At 31.6% G+C, this 18,672-nt stretch overlaps 1 protein-coding gene across 1 annotated transcript; it reads right to left on the reverse strand.

Annotated features, from left to right (window-relative positions):
* Positions 1-663: 663 nt before the first annotated feature.
* Positions 664-17,002, reverse strand: LOC112750392 (probable methyltransferase TCM_000336). The gene is made up of 4 exons (XM_025799107.3): positions 16,665-17,002; positions 16,021-16,467; positions 13,715-13,987; positions 664-1,256 (listed from the first exon to the last, which is right to left on the reverse strand). The coding sequence occupies exons 1-4, from the start codon at positions 16,737-16,739 to the stop codon at positions 924-926; spliced, it is 1,128 nt and encodes a 375-aa protein (XP_025654892.1). The 5' UTR covers positions 16,740-17,002; the 3' UTR covers positions 664-923.
* Between the last annotated feature and the right edge of the window lie 1,670 nt (positions 17,003-18,672).

Here is an 18,672-nt window from a genome sequence, read left to right on the forward strand (position 1 = left end):
AAAACATTGGGACAAAAACGATACAAAGAAATAAATTTTAGTTTTATCCTTCAATAATATCAATTTTTTACTGTATATAGTATTCAATTATTTTTTAATCACATCATTCAATTATTTTTTAATCACATCTAAGTAAATTATACTTAATCACATTACTTTCATTCTAAATAAATTTATTTTTTTATAATTTTACACTTAAAGTTATAAGTTAATATAAAATATAAAAAAATTTATTTAAAATGAAAGTAGTGTGATTAAATGTAATTTACTTAGATGTGATTAAAAAATAATTGAATACTATGTACAGTAAAAAATTGATATTATTGAAGGATAAAACTAAAATTTATTTCTATGTATCGTTTTCGTCCCCAACGTTTTCGTCCTATTTAAGTCCCAAACGTTTCAAAATCGTCTCAATTTTGTCCCGCCGTCAATTCTGTTAACGGATCCCTAACGGCAGGACAACATTGAATCAATTTTAAAACGTTAGAGACTTAAATAGGACGATTGAAACGTTAGGGACAACTTTGGGACTTACCCCAAATGTTGGAGACAAAAATGATATTTTAATTGAAAACATTCAATAAATTGTTTATTAAAGAAGCTAAGTGTGTCTATGGTCCTGCAAATAAATTCCGAGAAAAAATAAAATAAAAACTTAAGTGACAAACAAAAAAGAATTAATAGAGTATTAAATATGCTAAGTACTCTCACAGTCCCGCTATATATGCTTGGTGCACGAAATTAATAAAATAGTGTACATACACACTTGAAGCAAAAACTATCACAATAATTAGATAGATACTCACTGGTCACTGGCTGCAAATTTAAACACACATGTAATGTAGCTTGTTAGTAGTGCGAATTAAATAACACTTTGAGAATATTTTCTTTTCTTCAACTTTCGTTTTCCCTCTAAATATTCATATTTTTCTAAGAACCAGAACAAAAGTGATGGGTTTTATGTCCTCTTTGACCAATTCATCATCCAAAAGTCTAGCAAAATTATCAAACAAAGCGTCTAAGATCTTTTCCCCAAAGTGGCTTGAGATCATTGATTCTTGGATGGCTCTCACTGCCTTTGCAACCGTTGTACCATAGCTTTCAATGCCTTGTTCAATTGTATCCATCTCAATGGTATCTAGCCTCTCCAATTTTATTGACTCTTGTTTTCTAACCTCCTCTTCTACTTCTTCCCTTGAAGGTGCATAGAAATGTACATCATATGAATCAAGCTTCTCTTGTTCTATTCCTCCCTTTAGTCAAACCATAGATATAGGTAAAAAAAGAAAATTAAGAAAGAAGGAGACAACAAATTCATTATTATTTAATCATGTATAAAAAATATAATTCTGCACCAACTATATTCAATTGCTATTGTTGGATGTTTACATTTTGTGGAAGATGATTGATTTCATAATATATTATTAGAACATTTAGTACCAAATATTATGATCTAAAAATTTAAATTTTGATTTTTATTGTATAGAATTTCAATATTTGACAAAAAGAAAATTTATATATAATTCATGTTTCAAGTCTAAAAAGTTATTGCGTGAACATATGTGTTAAAATATATAATTGTTTATGTATATCGGTTTAATCCTCCTTAGGTGAATTCATGAGAGTCTTGTATGTATAGAAAACTTTTGAAACTTTATTGATGCCATGGATTTTTGTTGTTAAAAAATAACCGCAACAAGAACTTACAGCACTAGCTAGCTTAAATGAATGCCTCGACAATAAAGGAAAAAGTTAGAGGAAAAAGAAAACAGAGAGAGAATATAAACAGCGCATATGATAAGGACCGATGATATATTGATATAATGATATGGGGAGATTAAAATTTTGAAAGCTATACTAGGCTGGAATGTTAAGAAAAAAAATGAATGGGTGTGATGAAACTGAACAAAATCAGTAAGAATATTTTCTTTCCTTTTCTAAGTTTTCTTAGGTGAATATATCCTTAATAAAATTTTATAAAAATAGTAATTAGTCATTACAAAAATGTGTTTTGATAAACAATGCGGACAGCCGGACACTGATTAAGAATTTCTTTTTACAAAGTTACCAAAAGCTAGGAATTAGTATTTCAAGATATAAGATAAAGGGAATAGAGTCGAGAATAAAGGAACAGGACTAGAACAAAATATGCAAAAAACGAAATTGAATCTTTTTAATTTTTCTCTATATTGATCTTATAAAGCATAGGCTTACGCCATACAAAATTTAAGTGGAGCAAAAAAAAATTGTAAGTATTGGGAAATCACACTTTACAAGATCAATTATTTTTAAGCAGTAGCAAAGATAACCTTTTCCTCTTTTCGTTAGAGTATTAGCTAGCAAAAATTCGGATAGTTATATTATTTAAATGAATCCTTAAATCCTTCTTAAGGTTATAACTAATAATGATAACTAATAATGATCATTATTAGTTATAACCTTAAGGTTAGATAACTTACTGTAACTATGTTATATCAGTAAGTACTTAGTAGTAGACAGTTAGTAATTAGTATGATATATAAAGTGTATAGTCTAACTACACATCCAAATATTTTTTGCAATTAAGTCTAATTAAATTGACCCAAACTCAACAAAAACCATTTTCATCACACCAGCGCATACACACGCACATTTCAATAACGCAAAATATATCCTTCTTCGTCTTTGTCTTCGCGTTCTTTTTTCTTCGTGTTCTTCCTTCTTCTTCTTTGCTTTCTTCCTTCTTCGTCTTTGCATTCCTTCTCTTTCTTCTTCGCATTCTTCTTTCTTCTTCTTTGCGTTCCTCCTTCTTCTTCTTCGCGTATTTTCTCTCAATCGTCATTCTTTTATTGCTGCTGTTGTTGTTGTGTTTTCTATTTTCCTCCTTTTAGTTGAGGTTCATTTGGATCCATAAATGAATTCAATGTGTTTTTATTGATAATTGTGTCTTTTTGATTGCTTGATCAAAATTGAACTAATTTCAGTTCATTTGTGAAATAATTGAGGTTCACTTGATGTTGTTGATAAGTATTGACCAAATTTTTTATTCCTTAAGTAATTTCGGTTTATTTCTTAGTTTAATTGAGATTCATTTGGATCCAGAAATAGATTGTATGTGTTTTTGTTAATGATTGAGTCTTTTTGACTACTTGTTCAAAAACTAAAGTAATTTTAGTTCATTTGTGTATTAATTGAGGTTCACCTGATGCTGCTGATAATTATTGACCAAATTTTTTATTTCTTAAGTAATTTCGGTTCATTTCTTAGTTTATCTAAAGTTCATTTGGATCCAGAAATGAACTGAAATTACTTAAGAAATTTGGTCAATACTTATCAGCAGCATCAAGTGAACCTCAATTAACACACAAATGAACAAAAATAAACTAAGAAATGAACCGAAATTATTTTATGATGGTATCAGATAAAATCAGAACTAATAAGGATGTTTGCAAAATATTAGTGTTATTGGTCATGGCGATAACGAAGGAGGAGGAGGAGGAGGAGGAGGAGGAGGAGGAAGAGGAGGAGTGTCAAGGTTATATTCTGTTGGTTGCTAATGCGTTGGGTGATGCCCAGAACTTGGATCAGATACCGGTGGTTAGAGATTTTCCTGAAGTATTCCCGGAAGATATCCTTGAGTTCCTACCTCAAAGGGAAATTGAATTTGTGATTGAATTGGTGCCGGGAGCCGGACCAGTGTCGATTGCACCGTATAGAATGTCTCCGATAGAGCTGGCGGAGTTAAAGACTCAGTTGGAAGAGCTGCTGAACAAGAGGTTCATTCGACCAAGTGTATCACCGTGGGGAGCGCCAGTTTTATTGGTGAAGAGAAAAGATGCAAGAATGCTACTGTGTGTGGGTTACTGACAGTTGAATAAAGTGACTGTGAAGAACAAGTACCCACTACCAAGGATAGATGACTTGATGAATCAATTGAAAAGAGCTAGAGTATTTTTCAAGATTGATTTGAGATCTGGTTACCATCAGATAAGAATGACGGAGGATGATATCCTTAAGACCGTGTTTAGGACATGCTATGGACACTACAACTTTGTGGTAATGTCCTTTGGGTTAACGAATGCACCTGCTGTTTTCATGGATTACATGAACAGAGTGTTTTGTCCCTTTTTGGACAAATTCATGGGGGTTTTCATAGATGACATCTTGGTTTACTCTAAGACGGCAAAGGAGCATGAGGAACACTTGAGAATTGTGTTGCAAATCTTAAGAGAGCAAAAATTGTACGCTAAGTTGTCAAAGTGCGAGTTCTGGAAGGAGGAAGTAAGGTTCTTAGGTCACGTAGTGAGCAAAGGTGGGATAGCGGTGGATCCTTCTAAGGTAGAAGCGGTGATAGAATGGGAAAGATCGACGACAGTGACGGAAGTCAGAATCTTCTTGGGTTTAGCTGGATATTACTGAAGGTTTATCGAAGGATTTTCCCGGATTGCACTACCAATGACCAAGTTGACAAGGAAGGAGGTGCCTTTTGTTTGGACATCGGAGTGTAAAGAGAGTTTTCAGACTTTGAAGAAGAAGTTAACTTCAGCACCTGTTCTAGTCTTACCAGAACTGCATGAACCATTTGAAGTATATTGTGATGCGTCACTAAAGGGTTTGGGTTGCGTGTTAATGCAATATTGGAATGTGGTGGCTTACGCATCGCGTCAACTGAGACCGCATGAGGTGAATTACCCAACTCATGACTTGGAATTAGCGGCGATTGTATTTGCATTGAAAATTTGGAGACACCACTTGTATGGAGTGAGGTTTAGCATCTTTTCTGATCATAAGAGTCTCAAGTACATCTTTGATTAGAAAGAGCTAAATATGCGCCAGAGAAGGTGGATGGAGTTGCTTAAAGATTATGATTTCGAGTTGAGTTATCATCTTGGGAAGGCGAATGTGGTAGCAGACGCATTGAGTCCGAAATCTTTAACAATTTCTTGGATGAGAATCAAGGAAGAGGAGTTAGTGGATAAGTTCATGGATCCTAAGCTGGATATTAGTGAAGTTGCCAGAAGAGCTTGTTTGAACCAATTACAGATTTTAAGTACGTTTAAGACGGAGATCCAAAGGGCTCAGCAAGATGAGCAAAAGCTTCAGCAATTGTTTCAACCAGTTGGTGAGAAGAGACTTGGAGAATTCACCAAGGATGGTGAAGGATTATGGAGATATAAGGGAAGAATTTGCATACCGAATGTTGGAATTTTGAGACAAGATTTGTTGTCAGAAGCTCACAATAGTGGATTTTCTATTTATCCCGGAAGCACGAAGATGTATTATGACTTAAAGAAGATGTTCTAGTGGCCTGGGATGAAGGGAGATGTAGCTACAGTGGTATCCAAGTGTTTAACTTTCCAGAAAGTAAAGATAGAGAACCAGAAACCGTCAGAAATGCTACAACCACTTGAGATTCCTCAGTGGAAGTGGCAAGGAATCGCGATGGATTTTGTGACAGGTTCGCCAAGGACTAGGTCGGGATTTGATGCGACTTGGGTGATCGTGGATCGCTTAACCAAATCCGCTCATTTTCTGCCTATCCGAGTAAACTGTTCTATGGAGGAGTTGGCAAGATTGTACATCAAGGATATAGTAAGATTGTACAGCTGGTGCGCGCACACACCAATGATAAATTGCAACCTGTGAGGACGCACGCACCTATGCGTACGCACACGTTGGGGAGGCCAATCTGTTGGGGGCGCTGGCACAGGTTGTGCGAGTGAATAGATTTTACAAATTTTAGTACCTGTGCGTACGCACATCCCTGTGCGTACGCACACTTTCAAAATCTTCCAGAGCGTGCACACGCACACACCCCTGTGCGGCCGCACACGTCCTGTTTCTCAACATTTTCCTTGTTTTCAACTATTCCACATTCCTAACAAGGTTGTAAGCTTCTATAACACCGTTTTAAGATTTTTGGGCTTGGATTTGAGTTTGAGAACATGGGATATAACCTAAGGGTTTTAGTTGATTACTTGGAAAAAATTAGAAAACGGAGTCCTAGGTTTCTGGCAGGCTGAGGATGGTTGGATGTCATGTAAAGGGTGATTGATATGTGAGATGAGAAATTATGAATTGTTGATGTTCGGAAACTGAATTGTGGATTGACGGTGGTTAAGATGAGTCGAGGACTCTGAATGAGATTGATGGATCCACTTTATATTGAAACTATTTTTTGAAAAACCACTGTACCGTTGTTTTATATTGAGATTATGAGACGCTATGCGCCCGGCAGGGACGGCGGTTGGATCCCGCCTGTCGAGGTAGCGGCGGCGGCGTAAGGATGGTGGTTCGTCCCACTTGCGTTGAGATGTGAGGTCTGTGGCAAGAGTATCCCGCTCGCATCCCTTCGGATCTATAGAGCGTGCAGGCACCGGTACCTAGACAGTGATCCGAGCACTATATCTCGGGGGTTTCCATATGAGAATTCCGAAGGCGACGTCTCCATGGAGATGTGTCAGGTTGGCAATTGAACCGACAATGTGATATCATAGCCAGTAGGGAAGGCATTCATCATATGCATTTTCTATCTGTTTGTATGCTTTGTTTACTTGTAATGGCTTGCCTATTTATATAACATGCCTAATTCCTATTTGAATTAATTGCCTTATATGTCAATACTTGTGTTTTACTTGCATTGTATATTATTTGTGTTTTCTACTGGGATTGAGGAGGTTCGGAAGGCGGTGGCGATGGGATCACATGGAGGATAGGTTGGTGAAGGCTGTGGGACAGCGGTGTTTGGTTAGAATAGAAATCCCCTAAGATAGATTACCCGGTTTATTTATGTTAAGGTTTATATTTTATGCTTATGTGTTTTAGAATGCATTAAGTTTGAATCTTGTGATGGATCTGGAGATTAGGATTGCCTTTGGCATCCCAGGGTCTTATATCCTACATCATTGAGCAATGTTACCATACTGAGAACCTCTGATTCTCATACCATATTTCTGTTGTGTTTTTCAGATGCAGGTCACAACCCACCTCGGTGAGTTGTTGGTTGGTGATAGGAGCGGAGGATTCCGTACATCTTTTGAGTCTTTTGGTTTATTTTATATATGTCTCTCACTTTTGTATTTTGTTTTGCCTAGAGGCTTGTATTTGAGAGAACAAAACTTGTATAAGCTGTTTTTATTGTCTGGTTTCTGTTTATCTGTATATGGCTAGCCGGCTTAAACTCCGCGAGTCGTGGTTAGTTTCCTATGATATTATCTATATTTTGTGCTTTAAGTTAGAAGCTTCGTTAGTACGTTTGCGCTTTTCGAATCCGGTTTTTGAGTTATATTCTTCATCGGGCTTCTAGATTATACTATTCTTTCTATATATATTATATGTAAGAGCTTAGAACTGTCGTAATCTCTGGTTAACCTTTGCTTTACGACACGAGGTAAAGCTTAGGCTAATTAGGGTGTTTCAAAAAGAGATGGAGGGAAACACCGTCGCTAATGTATACTTGGCTATGGCAGATTCCGTATTGTCAAGCATATCGGAAAAATAGATAGCAAAGGAGATTTGGGAGGCACTCACTAAGTTGTACGAGGTAAAGTCACTTTACAATAGGATATTCATGAAAAGAAGGCTATATACTCTTTGTATGAGTGAATCTACATCGGTGACGGATCACATCAACAATTTTAATACTGTATTTTCACAACTGATAGCCATGAAGTGTCAAATTGTAGAAAATGAATGTGCTGACTTCTTCTCCAAAGTTTACCAGACTCATATGATCAACTTATCATCAACATCACAAATAACAATATTGTTGATCAACTTTGATTTGATGATGTTGCTGCCGCTATTCTTGAAGAAGAAAGCAGGCACAAAAATAAGTATAGTCAAACGGAGAGTTCAAAGCAAGTAGAAAATTTGTCGGTGTTGAGAGGCAGATCAATGGAACGTGGCTCTAGTGGAGGTTAAAGTCGTGGGAGATCAAGGTCTCGAAAGAAGAACCTTACTTGTTATAATTGTGGCAAGAAATGACACTTAAAGAAAGATTGTTGGTCTAACAAGAAGAGCACAGAGAAAATTGCTAATGCAACTACCTCACATGGTTGTGTTGCAAACACCTCTGTTGATGGTGATGTCTTGTGCATTGAAGCTGTTATTGGTCATGAAGACAATAAACCACTAGCTGATGTCTGGCTATTGGATTGTGCAGCAACATATCACATTACTCCACATCAGGAGTGGTTTAGTACTTATGAACCTATTTCAAAAGGGTCAGTACTCATGGGAGATGATCATGCCTTAGAAATTGTGGGAATCGGTACCATCAAAATTAAGATGTTTGATAGTTTCATCCATACAATTCAAGATGTAAGACATGTGAATAGCCTGAGAAAAAATTTGTTATCCATTGGGCTGTAGATTCTCAAGGGTACAAGATTAATATTGAAAATAGATCGTTGAAGGTGACTAATGGTGCTCGTGTGATCATGAAGGCAAAATGGCTAACAACCAATCTCTACTTGCTTTCTTGAGATACAGTTCGAGATGTAGAAGCATCAGTTTCATGTACTGACCAAGAAGATACAAAGATGTTGTGGCATCGTAAATTAGGCTATATGTCAGAACATGGTCTATAGGTTCTTGTAGAACGTAATCTCCTTCCAGGGCTTAAAATGGTGAATCTACCTTTCTGTGAGCATTGTGTGACAAGCTAGCAGCGTATATTGAAATTTGAAAGATCAACTATTAGAAGCAAGCACATATTAGACTTGATTCATTCTGATGTGTGGGAATCACCAGAATTATCACTAGGAGGAGCAAAATATTTTATCTCCTTCATAGATGATTACTCACGAAGAGTGTGGGTATTCCCCATCAAGAAGAAGTCAGATGTGTTTCCAGTATTCAAGGAATTTAAGGCACAAATAGAGCTCGAAACTGGGGAGAAAATGAAGTGCTTGAGGACAGACAATGGAGGAGAATACACTGATAATGATTTCATTGAATTTTGCAAGCACGAGGGTATTTAGAGGCAATTCACATTTGTATATACACCTCAGTAAAATGGTGTTGCAGAGTGGATGAACAAAACTCTTCTAGAAAGAAATCGAGCTATGTTGCAGACTGCAAGATTAGCCAATTCTTTCTAGGCAGAAGCAATCAAAACAGCCTGCTACGTGATTAATAGATCGCCGTCAACAACAATTAGGTTGAAAACTCCAATAGAGATGTGGCAAGGTAAGCCACTTGATTATTCTTCTCTTCATATGTTTGGATGTCCTGTGTATGTGATGTTCAATACCCAAGAAAGAACAAAGCTTGATCCTAAATCAAGAAAGTGTATCTTCTTGTGCTATGCTGGTAATGTAAAGGGATATTGTTTGTCGGACCCTACTGTCCACAAACTTATTGTCAATAGAGATATTATATTTGCTGAAAACGAGTTGCAAAAGAAGCAAGAAAATAATAATAGCACTAAAGAAACTACTTTAAAATACATGACTGATAAGTCTAGAGAAAAAGACTCTTCTGAAGCAGAACCTGAACAAGTTGTACAAGAAACAGCTGAAGCTCGAGAACAAGTGAACTGAGAAAATAATCATGGCATACCGACTATGTTAGGACTTGCCATGATGCATATTGTTTTGTTAATGAAAATGGAGAGCCATCAACCTTTCAAGAGACTATTGAAAGTTCAGAGTCTTCTTTATGGATGACAGCCATGCAAGAAGAAATAGAAGCACTATGCAGAAACAAGACGTGGGAGCTTGTCCCACTCTCAAACAGAAGGAAATCAATTGGTAACAAATGGGTTTACAAAATAAAGTGTGACAATCACGACCAGATAGAACGTTATCATGCAAGACAGGTGGTGAAGGAATTTGCTCAGAAAGAAGGTATTGATTTGAATGAAATTTTTTCTCCAGTAGTTAGAATTTTTACCATAAGATTAGTTTGTGCTAGATGTAAAGACTGCCTTTCTTCATGGTGAACTTGAAGAAGAAATATATATGCTCTAACCAGAAGGCTTTAAAGAATTAGGAAAAGAAAACTTGGTTTGCAAGTTAACTAAATCTCTGTACAGCTTAAAGCAGGTGCCAAAATGTTGGTACAAGAGATTTGGTTCCATCATTATTAGCCTTGATTACAACAGACTTCAGTCAGACCATTGTACTTATTACAAGAGGTCTAGTATTGATGATTTCATCATTCTGCTATTGTACGTGAATGACATGTTGGTGATAGGCCGCAACAAAGATCGTGTCTAGGAATTAAAGACTCAGTTGGCTATGGAATTCGATATGAAGGATCTGGGACCAAAAAACAAGATTTTGGGGATGCAGATTTGGCGAGATAGAAAAGATAGGAAGATTTGGCTATCCAAGAAAATTACTCGAGGAAGGTCTTGCAGGACTTCAACATGCAAGAATGTAAGTCAATATCTACTCCACTTTCTATCAATTTTAAATTATCTTCTGAGATGTGTCATAGCAGTGAAGTAGAGAAGATAGAAATATCTCGAGTACCGTATGCATCTGTAGTGGAATTTGCACCAAACCAAATATCTCTCAATTTGTCGGGATGGTCAGCAGATTCATCGCAAATCCAGGAAAAGAGCATTGGAGTACTGTGAAGAGGATCTTGAGATATATCATAGGAACTTTTAATGTTGCTTTATATTTTAGAGAATCTAAACTTACCATCAAAGGTTATGTTGACTCTAATTTCGCAGGAGACCTTGACAAAAAAAAATCCACTACTTGCTATGTGTTCAAACTTGTAGGAAGTGTAGTAAGTTGGTTATCAAAATTACAAGCAGTTGTAGCATTATCAACTACAGAAGCTGAATATATGGCAGCTACCCAATCTTGTAAGGAAGCAATTTGATTGCAAAGGTTAATGGACAAATTCGGGCACAATCAGAATATGATTCCAATATTTTGTGACAGTTAGAGTCCCTTGCACATCGCAAGGAATCCAGCCTTTCACTCAAGAACGAAGCACATAGGCATTCAATATCATTTTGTTCATGAAGTAATGGAGGATGAAAAAGTGGATATGCAAAAAATCTACACTAAGGACAATCTTGCAGATATCATGACAAAACCAATCAATACAGATAAATTTGATTGGTGCAGATCTTCTCTTGGCCTATTGAAAATATGAGCAACAAGAATACCCCAAAAGAATAATTTTGAGTGGAAGATTATGAAAAAAAGAAGTAAAATTCTTCTTTTGGTTTGAAATCAACAAAATTGGCTAGAGGTTACAAGTGATACAAGTGGAGCATGATGAAGTTTCAAGAAAATTAAAGAACATTATAGAACTTAAGCTTGGTCTAGAATCAAGTATGATGGAAATGGTTCTTATCAAGTTAGAAGACTCATGAAACTACATAAGTTAGCTTGGTTGCAATCTTTGACTTAGTCAAAGAATGAGTTGTTACATAAGTTGATATTTATCAACTTGTTATACAACTTGATAAAGATGAATGTAAAAGAAGACTCTAGCTAGTACACACACTTGTGTAATTTGTATACAATTTGATCAACTTGTAAACTAAATACACCTCCACAAAATACTAAATATAGAGGGTTAAGGCATTTGTTATTATATGTCATATTTTGCATAGAATTAGTGAGTGAAACTTTAAGAGAAAAGTAGTAAGGTCTCTCATATATGTAATCCTTTTATAAAAATTTTTATAATACGTAAAAGAGTATTATAGACTTTTTTATGTATTGTGAGAGATTATAATTTTACCATTTTATCATATTATTTTTATTATTATCTAAATTCTTGTTCAATTCTTCTCATTCACAAATTTTAATTGCGTTATTTTATTCCTATTAATTCTAGTATCTAATATTTTTTAATATATGTTTAGCCAGCTCACTGATTGAGTATATATATATATATATATATATATAGTTGTAGTCTCTAAAATATTATTGTAACTCAATTTCAGCAGGATTCTGAAAGTATTATTGCAAAGAATATGTACAAAAGTAGGCCTTAAATAAGTTTTTATTTGCTATAACATACCTTTTCTTTTTGTTTTCTGTCCATATAATTTTTTTCTTTTGATTTTGAGCCAGTAAAATCTAAAAATTGTCTACTTTAATTTCTTTGTTAATTAGTTTGCTCTATTAAGTACGGATGACAATGTAGCGAGTTTTTATTTAATTCGATTTCGTTTTGATTTACAATAACCCACATAAAACTTGTTTTGTTTTTATTCATAGGCAGTAAAATTAAAAATTGAACTCTAACCCGTCCAATTCTTATATTATTAAAATTTAACAAATAAAATAAATTTTAAAATTTATATAACTATCATTAAATAAATAATATAAATTAAAATATAATTTAAAAATAATATAATATTATTAATTATTTTACTAATTATTTTATGTATATCACATTTATTATATATACATCAGAAATATCACTTAAATCCAACTCGCTGGCGTGTCCAAAATTCCACCCTATTAAAAATTCGACTTGCATTCGAATAGGTAATTACCCGTCTTGAGTGAATAAAGATAAAGTGAATACCTACGAATTTAAGTAATATTATTGTCATCCATACTATTAAATATACTAGTTAGACTAATTCTGTCATGCTAATATTTTAGTCTGTTGCTTTAGTAGCCTATCAAATTAGCACTTAATTGAGCAAACCAAAGCCTTAAATTAGATTAGACAACGTTTCATTTTTATTACCAAAAGAAACCTTTCATAGGGTCCAAAAGCTTATTTAAGCCAAATACCATATTTTTTGAAAACTTTAAAAACAATATTAATTTCATATATAGATTACAAATTAAACAAAATAACAACAGGGACTTAAACTAAATTATTTTAAAAACATTTGGATTTAAACCGTTTTTATGTAAGGACTAAAATAAAACCAAAATATTTTCAATTTACAAGTAATCTTAGACTTGATTACATGAATGATTTTTTTTACATAAAAGAAATGATAATGTTTTTGTACTAATTAAAATATTATTTAATTCTGGTATGAATAATCGATAGAAACCATTATAATTGGGTTTCTCTTGTTTGGTCACTAAAATTGGTAACTATTCTATTTTTTTTTTTTTTTTTTTTTGTAGTGATACATTTATTTGTTGTAAATTGTCTCTTCTAATAACTTAAATTATTAGGTAGATATATATATAAATAGTTATATATTTAACGAATTTTTTATGCAAAAGCTTTTTAGAAAAAAAAAAAAAAAAAACTAAAAGCTTAGATTACATACATGTTTACTTTTATTTTATGCTAAAATTTTGTCTCTCTTCAGAAAAATGTGATATCTAGACTTTTTGGCCATACCATTGTAAATGATGCCATGAACTATTATCTCGTAAAATTATAAGGCATAATAATCAAATTGGTATCGAACAAATTTTAAATTGGATGTTTTGAATTTTAACAATTTTTTATTACTTTAGAAGTCTTTAAAAAAATTGGTTTTTCTCCAGAGAGGACTAGTTTATCTTATAATAATTTTTATTAGAATTTAGTTGCTTTATAATAAAATATGCTAGGAATTTATTTTTTCAATACACATATATTAAATATTTTATTGTAAGTTATAAAAAGAACAAATTATCTGATAAAACTAATACTTAAAGACTTTAAAAATAATAAAAATTTATTGAAAAATAAAATATCTAATTTAACATTCGTTAATAAGGATCAATTTCAGGATATACTAAATTATATTTCTATGTATGCTTTTCCAATTCACGGGAAAAAAATGTACCTGTGAGACAAGAATAGCAAATGAACGAGAAAGAATCTGCCAGAAGAAAGAGTTGCCTTTATCAACATGTTCTGTGCCTCTCCTTCCCAGAAATATGAGTACCATCCTCCCATCCACAACTAGTTCTTCAGACCTTGATCTTAAGAACAACGAAAAATCCTGTTGGAACTGATTCAAGTATGCTTTTTGAACCACTTCAGGGCTTGACTCTGAAATGTATACACACCCTTTGTTCAATGAATTTCCCTCCTTGTCATATAGTGCTGGTGGAACCTGCATGAATAATCATTAATCATCATCATGATGATGACATAATAAACCATCAATGTGTATGGTCCAGGGCATGCGCATAATGAAAAAGGTGAAAAGCCAAATTAGGAAAATTATTCTCTGAATTTGAAAAAATCAATCATTCATATAAATAGACCCCTTTATATGAAAATTACTTTTGAAATTGGGTTGGAAATGATTTTTTTAAGATTATAAATTGTTGGAATATTATTCTCAAACGTGATACTATTTAATTTAAAGTAAAAAAATCAGACTTTGAAAAAAAAATTAGACCTCCAATTTCTATTTTTGTAGAATTAAAAAATTTTAAAATATTTTTTAATTTCTGTTTTAAAAAATAAAAAAATGAACATTTAAATAAGACTCTTCTATTTTTATTTCAAAAAAAGTTTAAAAATTTAAAAGCTGAAATCGGACCTCTAATTTTACTTTTTGCTAAACGGTCTCTATAATTTGAAAAAAAAATTTAAAAAACAAAAACAATAGACTTAAAAATCTTACGTTTTAGCCCTACTATATGAATTTCTTTTGCTCCTCTTTATATACATAAGCCAGCACCATGTACAAATATATCTGCTAATAATAATTTGTGTTACATCCAGTGGAACTTGAAAAAAATTTTTGGATAAAAATCTTAATATAAAAATTATATAATAATATTTATATTAAAATACAATTTATAAATATAATTATTTTTAACTTTATTATTAATATGATAATAAATAATTAAATAACTATATAGATAGATATTATAAAATATTTTAAAAATTTAGAATTAAAATTGTAAAATAGATAACTATATAAATAAAAAAATTAATTTTACTTAATATAAAATTTAGTTGATAATAATGAAAATAAAATTTTAATTTATATAAATAAGTTAATAAGACTTTTAATTTATAAAAATCTATTGAAACTAAGTCCAAGATGTTATTGTAAAACAAATAATAATTTAAATAAAAGAAATTAATTTTACTACAACTAATTCTAATATTAAAATTGTAAAATTTTGTTCATAATAAAAATAATAAATGATAATAAGAATGAAATTTTAATTTATATGAATAAACTAATAAAATCTTTAATTTATGAAAACTTTTTGAAGTTTAAGCGCAAAATATTAATGTTTAAAATTAAAAATGATTGAATAAATGCAGAAAGTAAAAATAAATCTTACAAACTTAATATATATAAAAGTGTAAAACTTAAACCAATTAAACTATATTTGTTTTTTTATATTAATACTATTAATTCTTTTATAAAAACTTGGGGGTGGAAAGGGACATGGTCCTCCATCGTCTGAACTAAGTTCCATTCTTGATTATATGTGTATGAAAGTGAGAGATATATATATGCTTGATGTACTGTAGTGAGAATAAAGTGAAAAATTCATGAATTAGCTAGATTCATTAATAAGGACATCATTTATGAATCTAGCTAGCACAAAATTTTATTTTACCCCTGTTTTTGGTAATTAATTATTTTACCCCTTTTCCATCCTATAGAAAATAGTACACTCCTAACATACGTTAAGTTGTGGATAAAAGTGGGATAAAAATATTCATGAATGAGTATATAATGTGTAAAATTATGAGAAAAACTCATCAAAATGTCTAATTATTTTTTATTTTGGGAATTATAAAAAATATAACATTTTGAAAATAAGATAAATATTTTATTTTAAACAAAAAATTTATTTAATAATTTTTATCATTTTAAATATAAAAAATAACAAACAAAAAATACCAATTTTATAGTGTTTATGAATTGGTGTTGAATTTAAATATTTAAATTATTTATATTTATTTTTTTTAGATAAACATTAATTTTTAATTTTTTTAGTAAATTAGACACCATAACAATCATAAAAGAAAAAATACCAAAATAATTTTTTATTTATGTCTTTTTAAATATTTATTTTAAAGCAATATACCAAAATAAGTGTATTATTCTAATAATGCAAAACATTAGACATAACTCTAAAAATAAGGAAGATGTGAGATAGATAGATGTACCCTTGAAAGCCAGTGTAAACTGTAGGAGGAGTGGACAAAGTGCAAAGAACTGTTTGGGAACAGTCTTCCATAAAAAGAGCCAGGGTAACCTCCCATGAAAATGGAAGGTATCAACCCATCATTATTATCTTTATTCTTGTCTTGCCTAAGAAGCCTGTGGAACTCAGGCAAGGCCTTAAAAATTGAGTTGAAGTCATTGGTTGGGAGATCATTTAGGTAAACCCTGAACTCATCCGAGATAAGGTGGTGGGGATGGTGGCGGCGGTGCATCATGATCTTGTGGCTTATGCTTTGAATTGCTTGAAATATGTCCTTGATTATTGAGAGAGTGTTGGGACCAGATGAACAACCCAAGTCAGCAATGCCTATGCTCTTTGGAGTTGTTGCAAGGTAAACCTCCTCAACGGCTTCTATGATTATGTGCTTCACCTTATCACATGCCTTCTTCTATCATATGGTTAGAAAATTAAAAAATGATAAATTAGACTGTGCAAGAAACACATGTAAATACGAAAATATTTTTTTATTTTTTGTATCTTCATAAAAGGATAAATTAAACATAATTTATGTCACCGCTACTAAATTCAGTATATCTGGGTTGGAAAAGAGAGTCGAGGAAAGTGATCAAGAGAGAATGAATGAACCTGTAGTGAGGAATTCTTGGCATAGCTAGTTTTGCCAACTCCACCAGTCATGTGGAAGACTTTCTCTACATCCATTTTTTATCTTTTTCTTTTTTTTTTTTCTGGTTGAATGGAATAGCCCTTTCTTTCTTTCTTTCTTTCTTTCTTTCTTTCTTTCTTTCTTTCTTTCTTTCTTTCTTTCGAGCTTGGTTGTGAACTTGTGTATGGTCTCCTTTTAAAGGGAAGATTTCCATGATGTGATCTTTTATTTGTTAGTTTTAGTTTGTTTTATTTTAGTTTTGAGAGTGTGTGCCTTACTCTACCAAAATTTAATGACACTTTACATATCATGGGAGTTCAGAATAAACTATTTGGTGAGTGTCACAACTCACTTGTGACAGTGATTGTGTTGCTTTTGACACTCTCCTTAAAGAAACTAGTCAATCAATAAAATAAGGATGATCGTGAATGTTTGGTTTGGTTTGGTTTACCCTTTCAAAGGTCACAAAATTTTTTCACTCCTTTTAACTTTTTGTCATATCAAAATATCAAATTTTAGTAAAACCGCAGTAAGTTATGAAATTATCCTATTAGGTATTAGAGTCAATTAATGGATTAGAATAAAGTACCTAAAATGTGTATTGTGAATAAGAATTAAAAGAGTAAAAATGATGCAAATAATTTAGATAATAAAAACTATTATAACTAAATGTTAAGATTATAATTTATAAAATAAAATCCAAAATAAAAATATAATTTATATTTCAACGATCACTCTAAATTAGAGTCAAGCTTCATTTAATAAAAGAGAAAGTCTAGGGGACCAGCAATTTTTGTGTTTTGTAGCCAAAACTTAACCATCAAAAGAAAAGTGAGTAATTTTCCACCATTAGATGTAATCTCACACTATTAAAAATACTATTGATGAGCAATTGATGGTTACAAAACATAAAAGTTGCTGCCCTAACACTCATCATAATAAAAAATGAGTCCTTTCAATGTTAATATATCTATACTGATATAAAATAGGGTGTGAATAAGAAGTCTGATACGCAATTTTTTTTTCTAAAATTTTTTATAATCTTTAAAAAATATATTTTTCTATTTTCAAAATTTAATATTTAAGACATCTTAGTTAGAGAGCATATAGATACTTATAATTTTAAGTAATATTAATTCCATTTATTATTTTTACACATATTTAATAAATTAAAAAATAAATTAGTAGGTATATATTAATGTCTATTATTGATGATATATAAATATGTATAAAATAGTCATTATTCATACACTTAATGGAATGAGCATTTAGCAGGGTTAATATAAGGTGAAAACTCAGGCGAAGTCGACTTCACTTGAAGTTGATATTTGAGAGTCGTTAGATAAAAATTTAGTTAAATCAGTCAAATCATCTAATATCTCAAGTATCGACTTCACGTAACTGCACCTGAATTTCTACCTAAAAGTAATACCCTTCATTCCCAATTTCCCATGATACCCAAACAACATAATTATTTAGAAGGCCTTCACATTAGGGTTTTAGTTTCTTTTCTTATCTTTTCTTTGTTGGCCGTAATGATTTCAAGCCCATCAGAAAAGCCTTAACGTTAGGCATCATACTCGCTCCTACCGGTGAAAGTCAAGTAGTGGGGCATTCGCACTTTTTTGTCCTAAAAAAAAAAGTTTTACTCAATTTAAAAAAGATAAACTACTAAAACCGTACTGATAATTTGCAACGCTGATAAAAATAATTTTTATTTTTTATAATGATGAAATTATCTTTAAAATATTATAAATTAAAACAAAAATAATAAAAATAATATTTTTTATAAATTAAAAATAATTTTGGTAATTGATAAATTACTTATATATTTATCTGAAAATTTGTAGAATATTTGGATAAAATTATTTGTAAAATATATAAAGAAAACTAAATCAAAATTCGATTTTTAAAATATTTTTTTATATTTTAAAACTATTTTTGGTTATTAATAAAAAATAACAAAAAAATCTACATAGCATAAAATTA

This window comes from Arachis hypogaea, chromosome 15, assembly GCF_003086295.3.
Source record: "Arachis hypogaea cultivar Tifrunner chromosome 15, arahy.Tifrunner.gnm2.J5K5, whole genome shotgun sequence".
Classification (NCBI taxonomy): domain Eukaryota; kingdom Viridiplantae; phylum Streptophyta; class Magnoliopsida; order Fabales; family Fabaceae; genus Arachis; species Arachis hypogaea.